The sequence below is a fragment of the Schistocerca gregaria genome, chromosome X (genome assembly GCF_023897955.1).
Source record: "Schistocerca gregaria isolate iqSchGreg1 chromosome X, iqSchGreg1.2, whole genome shotgun sequence".
Classification (NCBI taxonomy): domain Eukaryota; kingdom Metazoa; phylum Arthropoda; class Insecta; order Orthoptera; family Acrididae; genus Schistocerca; species Schistocerca gregaria.
In genome coordinates this window covers 235,384,171-235,399,544 of record NC_064931.1, presented here as the reverse complement: position 1 = coordinate 235,399,544, position 15,374 = coordinate 235,384,171, and the positions used below count along the sequence as shown (strand labels likewise).

At 36.9% G+C, this 15,374-nt stretch overlaps 1 protein-coding gene and 1 long non-coding RNA gene across 2 annotated transcripts in view; both read right to left on the bottom strand.

The window, feature by feature from the left end:
• Positions 1-9,786: 9,786 nt before the first annotated feature.
• Positions 9,787-13,855, bottom strand: LOC126299358 (uncharacterized). The gene is made up of 3 exons (XR_007552785.1): positions 13,769-13,855; positions 9,994-10,109; positions 9,787-9,816 (listed from the first exon to the last, which is right to left on the bottom strand). It is a non-coding gene; the product is annotated as an uncharacterized LOC126299358 (long non-coding RNA).
• A 52-nt stretch (positions 13,856-13,907) lies between these two features.
• LOC126297993 (zinc finger protein 341-like) overlaps positions 13,908-15,374 on the bottom strand; it is a 161,030-nt gene continuing 159,563 nt past the window's right edge. Inside the window, exons 3-4 of the mRNA XM_049989309.1 lie at positions 13,950-14,087; positions 13,908-13,917 (exon numbers count right to left, since the gene is read on the bottom strand). Coding sequence (XP_049845266.1) covers positions 13,908-13,917; positions 13,950-14,087 — 148 coding nt within the window. The remainder of the gene's footprint in view (positions 13,918-13,949; positions 14,088-15,374) is intronic.

Below are 15,374 nucleotides of genomic sequence, written 5' to 3'. Positions count from 1 at the left end.
CATAGGATCCATGGGTAACAGAATTGTTTTACTCATAGTCTTACAAGTTACTGTACTCATATGTAATTTACCAGTTAAACATAAGACTATGTAAGTTTCCTTTCAGCTAGTCACCTAGTCTAGACTCCTAGTACAAAGCTGGAGCCTGCTTTATTCAACATCTCTCAATTGCAGCTGTACTGAAGGGTGCAGGTATTCCCTCTGCAAGGATACTTACTCCTTCACTGCTTAACGTTATTTATTATTATAACAATCTGTTATTTCTGTTTCATACTCTAGACAGCAGCAGACGATGTTAATGGGACAAAATTAAATACCCCGTAACAGTGGACTAATTTATTATCCTGATAAATTTCATTCTGCACACAAGACTGAAATAAAATGATCACTTCATATTAGCATACACTCCAGCTATTTTACATACAGTTATAACTCACTGTAGTGTACTTTATATTAGACTTTGTCTTTCATACCTCAGCTACTATATTTTAGTTTTGTCTCTCTGTCTTCTTTGAGTGTTACAGTGATATGGAATGAATATTTCTGATGTTGTTTAGATTCTTCTGAACCTCTTCTGCTTACGATATCTAAGGTACCAGTATATTCTTGTGTTTAATAGAGACAGTTTTGCTATTTGAGTACGCAAACTGTTCCGTTTATGCAACAGGCTCACAACTAATTTTTTAAACTAAAATATTTAGCTATTGTATTACAACATACAATAGAAAAAGGTAGAGGCTAAAGATTACTGATGATAGGACTTATGTCCAAAGTAGGGAGATTAAGTGCTAAAATCGCCAAATTGATTTAAGCTGATTTTCTTTTTAATCTCGTGCACTGGGATTCTGAAAATTATTTTAAAACCAATAACACTTACCAAGTTTCATTCAAAATACGTTTGTGATATTCTCCTGGATACTATAGCACGATTCCAATTTACATTTGCTTATATCTGTCTGGCAATGATTTCTTTATTGATAGTAAACATTTTTGACTTTGTTGTGTTTGTAAAGTTGTAACACTAAAAGAAGTAATTCTTTTTGTAGAAGACATATAGAAAACTTTTTATTTGGAAAACTTGTATTCACAGGAAACGATCATTTCTGCTGAGACTCTCAAATCAATCAGCACTCTAACAAAGAAAACTTTCGTGTATTGCGATCAGAGTATCGTAATGATTTCACATAGTAGTAATTATATTTAATTGTGTTGGTTCATATCACAAATATTTATGGTACTGATAATCTACAATGTTACACATATAATTTTTAAAACAAAAAAATGGTTCAAATGGCTCTGAGCACTCTGGGACTCAACTGCTGTGGTCATCAGTCCTCTAGAACTTAGAACTACTTAAACCTAACTAACCTAAGGACATCACACACATCCATGCCCAAAGCAGGATTCGAACCTGCGACCATAGCAGTCGCACGGTTCCGGCCTGCGCGCCTAGAACCCCGAGACCACCATGGCCGGCTTTTAAAACACATACAGTGTAATGAACATCCAGGCTTGTTAAGCATCTGAAAACTGCTTGTTATTATCAGACACATAAGAAGGTAAGTAATCATTATAAAATAATCATGGAAATGTTGGGTTTTAATAATATTTATGACTTCTTTCACAGTTCTTTTGAGATATGTAAGTAGAACATGCCCCAAATAATTGTGCATTTTTCAGCCACATTCAGATGTTACTATAAATTTCCCTCAGGGAACCACAGTCTGTGGAATGTGGCGCTGTAGAATAGTCTTTCATACAACCATATGTGTGATATCATTGAAGTGAAACAAGGATTACATATTTGTGTCCATTCAACATAACCATATGTTATTTTGTGTGCATCATTGTTGGGAAACAAGAATTTTAAATCAGTGTCCACTCCAACTACATTGTACAGAATAATAATTAATTCATTGTAGTGTATTTGGGATTCTTCTTTGTGTTCTATACCTTTGTTTCGTTTCTTGGTTACTAAGGCATAGATTGAGTGTTTCTGACATATTTTACATTCTTCTAAGCTTCTTCTGGCTTAGATGTCTAAAATACGAATACGCTGTGTATTTAATACAGGTATTAGCCCTAAGTAGCACTTCTCAAATACCTTCATTCATAATATTCCATATTGACAGCTAGAGCCTTTTTGTTGGTTCTGTGTACTCATTGGAGGCATCACTACTAACAACATCCCTTTCTTAACCCTCTCCACCCTGCCCTGATCTTTATAACTGTTCATTTGTGTTGTCAGTTTGGTATACAACACTAAATTACTAATGAGAAGTTATGAGTAATATGATATCTGTGCCTTTATAGTTTTATGTGAGACAAATATTATGAATTATAATAAGGATATAAAGCCGTTATACACAATTTGTGTCATTTGAATGTTTAGAATGACTCCAGTGAGCTGTGTATGAAGAAAATGAGGTTATTTCTGTCAATAGAAACCTACATAGACACCATCTTCTCATGAGGTACAATGGTACAATTCACCAATCTAACCACCAGAATACTGGTGTAGTGACATAAGGTTTCACATGTCATATAATAATACTGTGCATTTTTTGTGTACCAGACCATGGTCTTTAAGATGCAGATGCAAATAATGTATGGCGCAAACTTAATGAAACGGCTGTACAGTCTTACATTTGGTTTTAATATCTAGAATTCATGTTCGAAAGCTCATTCACAAAGGGAGGGAAATTTTACGATTTACATGGAAGATATTTTGTAAAAAGTTGGAGAATGCTATTTGTTTTTCTCATTTGCCACAGACATGAACAGAAACAAAAATGCGTAGAAATGTTTCAATAAATATTTCGACCTATGTATACAAATGATATAGAACTATATTTTCATCACTAAAGTGTTGTATTATTCTCTGACCTCTGGTTCATTGCTGCCATTCAGATAGTAGGTAGAAGAGCCATGTGTGTTGTGTCTTCTCAAAACACCGATATTTTCAATAAATATGCATTCACAGGCCATGAAGACATCAATAATGTACAGTTTGCACAATAAGCTCACCTCTTATTGGCTAAATTATAAGTTTTATCTATTATATTTGAGTCTATATTAGAAAACACTTGTGGGTAAAGGTTATTGAAGACTGTGCAAGGTGCACCATTGGGAGACTCAATTTTGAAATCTCTATGTTAAGTTTAGCTGAACATTTTTAAGTATATTGAGACTCATAATTTCGATATAAAAGTTATGTTACTCACTGGCTTTAATGCAAAATAATTTTACGTTATTCTTTTGCAAATCTAAAAAAAAATTCTTTTCATTGCTTTATGTCTGTCTGGCAGGGTTATCTTTATTGCTACCTACTGATATTGTTGGTTTTGAGACATTGCTGTGTTTGTGATGTAACAGGACAACAAAAAACAATGAGTTTGGTTTAAAATATGTCTAATACTCTTTGTTTTAACAAATATATTCATACAGCAGTAGAATACCATTACTGAATTTCACTGTAACATATTGCTATTGCTATCAAATCATCAGTCAATGAAAACAGAATCCCTTGCAGCCCTATGTCCATAGTATCACAACACTTTAAGAACTGTCCTTAGTCATGGGGGTTTATATTCTCACACAGTTGTTGTGTTGCTGATTTAAACCGTTACAATGGAAGATTTTACACATAAATTTCACAGTGTACTGAAAGGCAAAGATTTCTGAGTACTTGAAAATTGACTACTATCATGAGGCCAAAAAAAAAAAACAGATAAAGAGTCATTATAAAATATCATGGAGTCTTCATCTTCTTGCAAAATGTATAGATTGTGTTTCACTGTTCCTTCCCTATTTGTAGCAATAGCTTGTCCAACTCATATTTGAGCCACAATTTCGCTCTGAGTAGCTAAACTGTAAGCATCGGCACACTCACATTTCCACACATTTCATTCAGGGATTCAGGTAACACATAATTGTCTCCTGCAACAGCACTCTCACTGGCAGTGTCCCGCTCAATAGTACACAATAACCAGACAAAAATAAGTGGTGTTGGACAGGAACTTATAGAACCTGAAATGGATAAAATTGTTAAAGTAAGGACACTGGTTGTTCGATAAAATCATGAAATTAGCCTATTAGTGTGTTTCTTAGTATAGAACTGAGACAGAAAACTCCTTCTCATTTTCCAAAATTACACAGTTGCATGAAATAAATTATGGAAACATAGAACTATAACTTGCTAAAATTAATTTAGACTAGGCAGAAATATCTGGAAGTAATAATAACACTTATCTCTAATACAAAGTACCAGACACTTTAATCAAGAACATTCTTCCAGAGCAACAATTATTGCAAATAACAAGCTGGGAAACAATGCAGTATATAATTTTATTGAAAAATCCTATTCATTAGAAAAAAGAATGGATTAGATAATGAAATTATTCCTATTCATAAAATGGAAAGACATTCTGATGCATTTTATGTTGATCAAAACTTCTTGTGGAAAGGACACGATGGCTAATAACTTAGGAACATGGAAGGTGCACAGTATGAAATGGATACGGCACCATGGAAAGGACCATTAATTTCAGGATCAACAGACTAACCAACTGAACCACTGAAGCACACTACATGACATAATGCACCAGTTGACCATTATGGCGCTCCCAACTCTCCAAACTCCACATACTGATCTAATCTGAGTCACAGTGTTTTGTCCTGGGTGCCACGGTTGCTAAACACTCTAGTATGGTGGAGCTTGACTCAGACGAAGCCAGTATCAACACTGGTGGCACAAGAAACTTCTACAACCAGCATATTCATTGAAAGAGGACAGAAGCAAGCCAAGTATTCCTGTTTATTAGACTTTGTACCAATGTCTTTGGTTAAATTCCAATTTCATCCAAAAGACTGATGATGTGAGGGTATCTGTCACTGTTAATGGTGATATATCTATTGGATGGAAAATTTAGCTGTCATTGACTCTATTCTGTCGTTCAAGAGGTATAGGATAATATTTCACCTTATTTCTTATGTCCTCATTATATAACAAAAATATGACACTGCACGAAAGATACATCCGTTACAGTAACGTACACTCAACAGATGCTTGTAAGACAGAGCTCTCACACACAGCAAGGAAAGAGGCCATTGTTTAGGATGAAGAAAAATGTTTCCTCGATTAAGCTACTCATTTTGTTCTCCTACCTAATAATGATCTCTTCTCCTTTCGTACTATGTGGATATCTCACTCCACTGCACACTCTCACCAGTAGTCATTATAACTGATGAAAAGCTCTCAGGTTTCCAGCCAGGTGACAGTTTTATAAAACTGCGATTTATTCGATGAGAGACATACTCATCATCTTCTTCGCCAGAGGATGATAGGTATGCCACTCGTCGAAAAGTCATGGTTTTATAATACTGCCACTCTGCTGCAAACCAGAGAGCTTCTCATCAGCTGTATGCGATGACTAAATCTACATTCACATATGCAGTCATTATATTCAGAAGGTATGTTATTAGAACCTGATGTTCTTCTTCAGCCTCGGTCAGTCAGTTCTATTAAGTGTCTTAGAAATAGTTGACAACAGGTAAATTATGACAGACAATATAGTGATACTCTACATTACTATAGTTGGTTTATGTCATACTCACAGATTTTTTACCTCAATCTTGAGACTACCCTCGAAGTTAAGACGTTATTGTGTCTAATTATTCCAGGGGACTAAAGAGGGATTCCACTAGTAGTATAGCGCTGAGAAGGATGACACAATTTGAGTAATAGGAAAATTATAAAAAAATAAGAATTAAACCAGTGCATAAATAATCAAGATGAGGCATTGTTCATTTTCTTTCAGTTTTATCATGGATTTCATAATTTTTGACCCAGAGGCGCAATTAGAAAGATATAAGTAAGTAAAATAAGTAACAAAAATTACAACTGTAGCCAAAATGTAACATATTTATCATAGCATACTTCGCATTAAAAAATTAACTAATAAGGTCAATCTAACAGCTAAAATCACAATTATGTGCCTGGATACACCAATAACAATAAATTATGTTATTGGGGTAAGTAACAAAATCCAGTGTAATGCATTCAATTTCCATTTATCATTTTACACATAAAAGTGTTCATGTAAGTGTAATGTCTAATGGTAAGTATTTGATTAATTTGATATTGAAACTAAATTTTAAGAAAAACATTACATGTAATATGACTGTAGTTTCTATACATAACATTAAACCCGTAGTGTTAATAAATAACCGTATCAATGTTGGGATGAGCATATGAGAATTATCAATGAATTCAGTGTACAAATTTCATTAAGATGTGATGATGCCAGGGTATAAAAACAATACTGAAATATGTTATCACAATACAGAGTTACATAATAATATACACAATGATGTATATAACGATATGGTAATGGTAATTAATGATTTTGATACAAATGAGTATCCATCTAACATATTCCACAAGTAAATTAAAAATTCAAAATGAGTAAGTGCAGGAAATGGAAAAGCAACAGTTTGGAAGAAAGAATAAGCAGTTATCTTACATTTTATCTAACATTGTCGGAATTAATCATTTATGAATATTTTTATAACCTTCAATTTTACGTTAAAACGAAAACAAGTGATGAAATTTGATGAAAATATTTATGATTTAGTGTTCACATATCACCTGTAATTCTGATAGTCTGAAGATTATTGAAACTGCACATGCATTGTTAATGCTATACCACTTGCTTATCATGCCTAAGATTCTGTCTTGTTGCAAAGAACTAAGCTTAAAATCTATCAGTTTCATCATGAGAATTGAGGAGCTACTTGAAAGAGTTTGGAAAAGGACACAAAGTTACAGTGAGAAATGAGTGCTAAATATAATCCTATTCTAATCATATCTAGTGGGGGCATATCATCCCAAAACAAAGATCTTAATAACCATCACATGAAGTCAGTTTTTGCTTAATTTCAAGAATGTGGCAGAAACTAGGAAGAATGAGGCAAAACTAACCTCTATGTGGCTGAGTGTGGAACTATGTGGTTACATTGGTGTCTGTTACTGGGCACAGTGCCAGGAAGGTGGCCCTACACAGCCACGCTGTGCAGTGTGCTGCAAATTTGATTCCGCAGAACATCTGAAACAATGTACATGCACGCAATCTGTACCAAACGTAGTAACAAGATGACAATAATTTACATAAATATATTGATACTGAAAATCTGTTGTTTTGGTGATGATATTTAATTCACTTGCTCATTTTCGTTATTATACCCTTCCATCTTCAGTTGTGCTTGTGGCAGTTCGACTCAGCCATAACACTGAAATACAGAAAGCGATCGAAAACTTAACCACACTGGTAATCAGCAATGCTACTGAAAGAACAAATTAAGTCAGTTCTCTTGTATGTCAATATAAATGCAAAACATACAGTATCCAAAGTTTCTAGCCTGCTTTGCAGGCAAGAGTAAATTAAATGCAGTAAGTAAAATGGCTGAATAGATTATCAATGAAGAATATATTAATGAAAGAAAACTGAACCACTCCCCATCCCCAACCCTGAGGTTCAATCCATCAAGATGAATCAAATCTAAACAGTAATTGAAATATCCTCATTTTTCGTTTATGGGCCAATTCTAAAATTTTGCCAGATTAAAGGGTCTTAATTGCTGATTTCTTTTTTCCCTCTAGAACTGCGTAACTTTGATGGCACTGTTTTAATACAATAATGAATTGGCCTTAAAATCTGCTGTTTCTACATGTTTTGATCATCTTATTACAGCTTCTGTGTCTCATTCTAATTGAACCTTGTAGCATATGGTGTTGAATGTTTTATGAATTAATCTACAGTTTGTAACAGTGAAACAATTTGATAAACAGCTGGTCAAATTAGATATATCGCTTATGTAAATGGTAAATGTGATATACTGTGAACATTAAGCATGCCTTATACTTGAATGTCAAATGTCTTAATAAATTTTCCTTTATTTTGTATTTGAGAACTCGCTATCAAAGGTGAAGTTAAAAATATATGCTTTGGTAATAGATGCTAAGGAAAAATTTTACAGAAGAAGTCAACATGGAGCACTTTTTAAAATTTCCGAGTATTTTGCTTTCCTGTGCTTTTAATTACGGTCGGTTTGTGTGTTTATCATGCAAGGGACATTTTGTCTAGGGTGGTTGTTGGACACATTAATTCTCACTAAAAAGGAACTTTTTTCAATGATTAAAAGTCAACATTAGTGGAAAAGGCATATCGTGCTGCAAAGGTCGCATTCAGGCCTTTACTGGAAGCACACTCAGTGAACACATAATGTTAAAGATGAAGCTTTAGAGACCTGAATATTAATGCTTGCTAAACATTGCAACGCTTCAACTGAACCATAATTTTTGACTGTCTTAATTTTTCAGTTTAGACTATGCCTACGAATACCATGCTCTCAGTTAACAAGAGTGTGGGTTCACAAATCAAACTGTCAGATAGCGAAAGATTGGCAACCAAAACATAATTTAAGCGAAAGAAATAGGCAAATATTATGCATGTAGATTCTGCTGCATGTGGGACGCCGTTTGATATACCATCGTCTAAATCATAAATGCTTAGAAAGTAAGTGGCTCTTTCATTAAACTTATCCAGTTTAAGTTTATAGACTTCCCACATGCATACAGGCATTGTTTGCCACAATCTGCCCTAACACTTATGGATCACAGACACAATGGTCACATAAAGTGATGGTGTACTGATAGGGAGCCTGATAACAGATCTACTACTGTAACGGCTTCCGTATCACTTCAACGAAAACAGCAGTGAGAACATAGAGACGAAGACAGAGCTGTGGCTAACTGTATCTTCTAAGTGACTCAGTGAAGCTGCATTGATAAAGTTATTGTAAAATAAAGATCCCAACTTACAGGTGATACTACAATGTGCATTCTTTTACAGTTTCTTAGTACCCATAGCTTCCCTTATAAACTCTGTGGAATTATTGTATCATCATATGTGCATAAAGTGTTCAATAACGTTATTGTCACCACTAGTAAAAATGTAGGCACAATGAAATAGGGCTCACTGTTCATTAAGTGTAGTTGGCTGTTGATTCACATGATGGAGAGGAAAACTAAAACCGTCGCACAGATTTGTCAATGGGAATTCGCTCATTAGGAAAGTATTTTCCCCTATTCATTAACAAACGCTTGTTGCTATGAGACTTGCCTGTGAAGATACTCCATGATCACATCCTTCTCAAAACTAACAGTTAACATTTATGCATTATTGTTATCTCTGACGATGTATTCATTGAAGTACAGTCAACAGTATTTCCTAATAGTTTTAATGACTATAGCAAGGAGCTCTCAGTCACTTTGTACATTAATGTCTGGTGTGTACATTAGGATGAAGAACAAATTAGGTGTTTGCTCTAAGCGGTAAGTCTAGAGGTGATTTTAATTACGTGACTTAGAGTGACTTACAGTTTCTGTGTTGGCTGCCATTATCACAAATGGAGTATGCACTAGTTATATGTAAACTATAATTACAAGAGACTACATAATGGAGTATATATCATGTTTCTTACCTACTGCCGACGGCAGTCATCAAGAGTCCTGCTCCAGTCTCCAGTGTTTCAGGTTCACGACTGTGACAAACGTAGTTACCTGAATCTTCAGAACTGGAAGATCTAGGCTTGACGTTGTCCAGATCTTTAACACAGATCGCAGTGCAGTCACATTGGGCATTATTTGCTTTCAATTGGACGTATTCTGCTTGTTGTTTTGCACCATAGGTTCTGGAAACTTCCATAGCATTATCGTAGATGGTTTCCGTCTTACGTACCGTCTGATGATCGGTCCTTGGAAGAGAAAAAATGTAAGTAAAGTGAGCGTATCTACATAGAACTCAACACTTTAGTACGAGAAGTATCATTTCTGTCTGGACTGCGACTGAAGTAGAAGCTCTTCAGTTTAGATATGGATCCTCTACCAGCCAGGCAAAATTAAGTTGACAGAAGAACCTATGAATATCTTACCTTTGGGCATTTTGATTATCTTGCAGTTCAGCGATGGTCGGTACTACAGCATCTTTGCTTTCAGTTTTCAATTCGGGCTTGGATTCACAAAATGTCTTCTCCCAAGAAACTGTCACCTGTGTAATAAGCATAATAAAAGTGTGCTACTGTAGATTTTACAATTCCAGTCATTATCAGCTTCTGGCAGCTTTTTCTTGAATTTCATAAAAAATTCTTAAAGGTGTATTTAATCAGATATTGCAAACAGTGGTGAAAATCATGCGAAGCAACGAGAGATATCGTAATGTGTCTAAATTGTGTCAGCTTTGTGGAAACCCTCTTAGAAGATCGAATATTACGATGGCCGTTTGTAGTTTTGCTTCCTTGTCTTCCGCATGACAGCTATAATGTAGCTTCTTGCCTGTTGTAATGTACAGCTGTCTAAAATGTGATGGGATAGCAAAGTATAAACTGCCGTGTGACACCGATACCATGTAAAAGCGCATGGATGCATAGTCTGCAATGAGGTACTAGTATGATCATGAATGCAGGAAGATAATTGTTGGGATTTGGCACATGAAGACGATGCGTGGCATATGACATCCCAGATTCTCAGAAGCTTAATAATCATCGGTCTGCCGTGTCAAGAAAGCACTGTAAGTGTCAATTACGGGAAATTTCTTCCCACCGTGATGTGCCCAGCCACCCCATTTCTAGACGCAGTTGTGGAAGCCTGATGAACATTGTCCGTACTAACAGGCAAGTAACATTGCCACACCTCAAGTTTGCCGGAAATGAAGGATAAATAACAGATTATCCGATGAGATGCGTGCTACGACGTTTGACGTACCTGAGATACGGAAGCAGAAGTTCAGCAGGATTGCTCTCAGAATCAGCTTGACACAGGGAAAGGCCCTATAGTGGGTAAGGCTCAGATATTGACACCTGGGTGAGTTGGAGTGACACAAGGCCTTTCATCCAAGAATTTAAATAGTTGCAGAAGAACTGTGCAACATGATAGTGATACAATAAAGTAGTGAAATGAAATTTTAAACTGTGGATTGTATTCAGTGGAAAAACGCACTCAGTCAGTGGTGATTCTCATGATCGGTTTCTAAGTGTCATACACATCTCTAAAGAACAGCATACGTACTAACCATGGTGGTTTGTAGTAAGACAATTCGCCAAGTTACATAGCTGGTTTTTGGTTTTGGTGGAGGGTGGTCTGAGGAATGTATTACGTAGTTTATTAGAAATCTTTTAAATACAAAAATAATCTTAATCACTCCGAAATACATCCGGAGGTAGGTACTGTATACGTCACTTTCATTTCATGAATTTGACATACTAAAGGAGGTCCTACAAGATATACGAGGCACTTTTTAAGTTTTCAGTATCTGAGGTGGGCGGGAGATTATTTACGGCAATATTTGCAATCACTTAACTATCTCGATGCATGATGTTTCTATGTCAGAACATTAAGAAAGAAAATTCACCGGTATGAGCGATTGGGGAGATCTTTGATGATCAACGATAACTGATTGTTTCTTAATATTTGTTGGATATAAAGTTTTGCTCACCCAAACAAGAAGATTCATTGAAAAAGTTTGGATTCAAAAATTGTAATGTCGCGGGTAAAGCGCTTAAACTGTAAAAAGATTTTAGTGAATGAGTATGAGACCAGACAAGCGCATGTGACTGAGATGTAAGTTTCTAAAGCGGCAAAAAACCGACTGAAATAAAAGATCCTTGGGAACGTCATTCAGCTGGCATATCGACAGAAAAAGTCGTGAACGTGAACAATCTTGTTCTGGAAACCCACAAGCACATTATCGAAGATGTTAGTAGCCATCTAAAAAATTTTATCAGAAGAACGAACGTGAAGACCACATTCGAGACAAGAGATTTTATAACGAACAAGAGTAACATCACAGGGAAGTCTGCATGAAATGGGAAACGTAATGTCAATTGAATCCAGACATTCGTTGCAATATTCAGAATAGCGGCGAAAGTTTAGCTTCTGATGACGACCCCAAGTCATGGCTTTTAAGGGAAAAACTTAAATGATGATGGAACTGCATTAGGAGAAGGTGAACTGAAAATGTCGTTGTTAATGCACTTGAGGACATTTTGGACAGCATGTCATTGGTAGGTAGGCGATGACTTTTGACATTTACACCCGCAATTACATGATTACTGGTGGCTGGATTACAGTCGGTGAAATAAGCCGTTAAGTTAAAATTGTGTAGTAACCATTCGTTATAGTACCCCATACATACCCCGTACAAAACGACAGCCGAAGTACAAAACAGAATTAACAGGTTCTTTTCATATCCTTGTGCATTTCTTGCTCTTACCGTTTTCTCAAGGATTTTATCTAAAAGACTACAATCTTATGGTGGTGCGAAATTCTCTGTCTTCAAGTTCGTAACCCTGTATCCTTACTACTACGCCGAATTTCATGCATTTAAGTCTCCGAAAAATTTGTGTAGCACTTGATCATACTGTCGTACCGAGGAATTTTCTCTAAAGTGGAAAGTGCAGTGATCTCATACGTGAGGCGATGAACCTTATACGCCGCTCTTCGACACAGTGCTAGCAATTTACATGCGATCTTGTAAACAAAAGTGCATATCGTTACAGAACCCCTCTTTTCCAACAAGTGTCGTTGTTTCAACACCTGTCTTCACACAGCAAACATCTCGCACAAGGTTTCGCAGTTGGCGGTAGTATTACAACATCATGACCTACATGTCTGTTTACGTTGAACCTTTGCAATGTAAGGAAATAGACATGCTTGACACTTTTAAATGCTAGTTAAGAAGAGCATGATTTCACCATAAAAGGCAACAAAGTTCGAGGGAAGAGTGGCCGTCTCCTGGACTAATTTTTTCAGCAACGAAGAATGCAGAGAAGGAAGCAGCCACTTTCATGTCTCTTAATACGATATGGAATGTTCTGCACACTATCGACAGGTGAGTTGCTATTCACAGTTTTCGTCCACAGAGCCTTGCTACGGCAAGGCAACCGTTGAACCAGAACGACATCACATTATAATTAACAGCATAGAGCTTCGCAGTATGTCCTCTAATTCTGCTCTATATAATCACCCTTTCTGTGGAAATTATTCAGTTTTGCACCAGACAGACAAAGCCATTCGTAGACGTACTAAATATATTTCAGGTGGTACCGTGTTTGGCGCACTGGATTCGCACTGGGAAGGACGACTGTTCAAATTCTCGTCCTGGCATGCATATTTAGGTTTTCCACGATTTCCCTAAATCTATTATGACAAATTCGAAGATGGTTCCATTTAAAAGGGAGTGGCCCATTTTTCTTTCCCTTCATTCAATGATTCCAGCTTGAGCTCCGTCTCTAATGACCTTGTTGTCAACAGGACGTTAACCTCTAATCTACCTGATGAATCGAATTTATATTAGAAAATATACCGCTGGACCAGTTATTTCGTTTAGTGTAGTGTCAAAACAAAAATACATATACAAAATCAGACTTACTGAAAGGACTGATAATTGCAGACTTAGAAAAAAATGGTTAAAATAGCTCTGAGCACTATGGTACTTTAGAGCTAAGGTCATCAGTCCCCTAGAACTTAGAACTACTTAAACCTAAGTAACCTAAGGACATCACACACATCTATGCCCGAGGCAGGATTCGAACCTAGCGATCGTTGCGGTCGCGTGGTTCCATGCTGTAGCGCCTAGAACCGTTCGACCACTCCGGCCGGCTGCAGACTTTCGTGGAAGGATGAGAATACGGAGGGAACAGCAGGACTTACCAACACTCCTTCGCGTCCATTAACGAAAACATCTTTGCATGTAATACCACGCACTTTTAATGGGACTGCTCTGTTCTTTCCATGTGCTTCTGTTGCTTCCGGAGGCTCATCTTTTACTCTCGGTCGTTTGACCTCGGCGTCAGCTTGGTCTGTGACGTGACGACGACGCTTTTCCTGATACTGCCGTTTATTTTCTGGATCTGCAGCAGCGGCTCCAGCAGAAACCATTGGACTGCTGACGCTCGAAGTGAAGTTCCTAGCACCATTGCCAGGGTTTCTTGGGTCCGGAGCCTGTGTATCCGCATCCAGACCATGCAGCCTGTGGAAAATATTACTCTCACACTTCATGCACACCTGTGTCAGTAAGTAGTTCTACAAGGCATCCTGGAAAATTTTGAGGTCAACACAAATAGGTACATAACATACAGATAGTTCCAAAAACGCGACATGAAATAAGAAATAAATGTGAAGCTCAGGGAAACGTGGAGTTCTACACAGCGATTCGAATCCAACTCGATAACTTGTATACGAAGCTGGTCGACAGACATACGACTACTACGAGGATATTAAGACACACTGAATCACAAATAAAAACCATCGCCTTAAATGCCAGAGTGTCGTGTTGCTGAAAGTGAAGTGAACATATACTGAAAGGTATGTTGAGGACGATACATAGTGGTTACTTTACAAGCACAATTCTGTGATCGTGTAGCGAAACAGTATTGTTAAAACGTTAATGCACTCTCCTGCTAGGAATATCGTAGCCAAAAAAGATAAATTGTGGTCGTTCTAAATGCTCTTGAAGAAAGGAGATAAATTTGATGCTGTCGGCGAAACTGGTGTCAGAGTGGCTTCATGGAATTCGGCAACTGAGCTGCCTACCTGATCCAGCGTAGCCTCCATGGGCCTACATGAGCTTCAGGGACACATGCTGCTCTTCATTCGCATACACACTTGTCGCATCACGTAATTGGTATTGGATGAGAACCTTTTAAGAGGTTACGCATTTAGCAGGTTTACAACTCGAAAGTTGGAACATCATACGTTCTCTCCTGCCTTACGATGTCAAAAGTTTTGAGGGACAACCTGTTCATGTTTTCTGGCTTTTATACACTCTCTATTAACAGTACTTTATAAAAACACTTTATAAAAACATTTCTGGTATTCACTACAGTCTAGTTGACTCGTGCGAATGATTCGCACTGTATCCTGGTGACCAATAGGTAACATAGTAATGCAGGAACAAGTAAATACAAATAATTATTAATAGAAAGTACAATGTTGCAATACCAAAATACAGTATAAAGGCAGGTGTAAGTTGGTGCAACTCCTGCAGGAGGTTGTGAATTTACAGTCGCGTGATAAACCTGACACTGTATTTTGAAACAATATGGACCACTGTCAGTAATATCAACCGAATTAAACTGCAGTGAAGCAAATGCCAGGGCATTGTTCAACTGTCTGATATTTTCTAGGTAGTTCTTACTATCGTCACAATGCTTCTCTATGAGTTTTCGACGCTCTTCACAAACTTCAAAGGGCTGTAAGTTCACCTTTGCCTTGTGGCAACACATAGTAGGTGAATTGTCACTGAACTCCGCAGCAA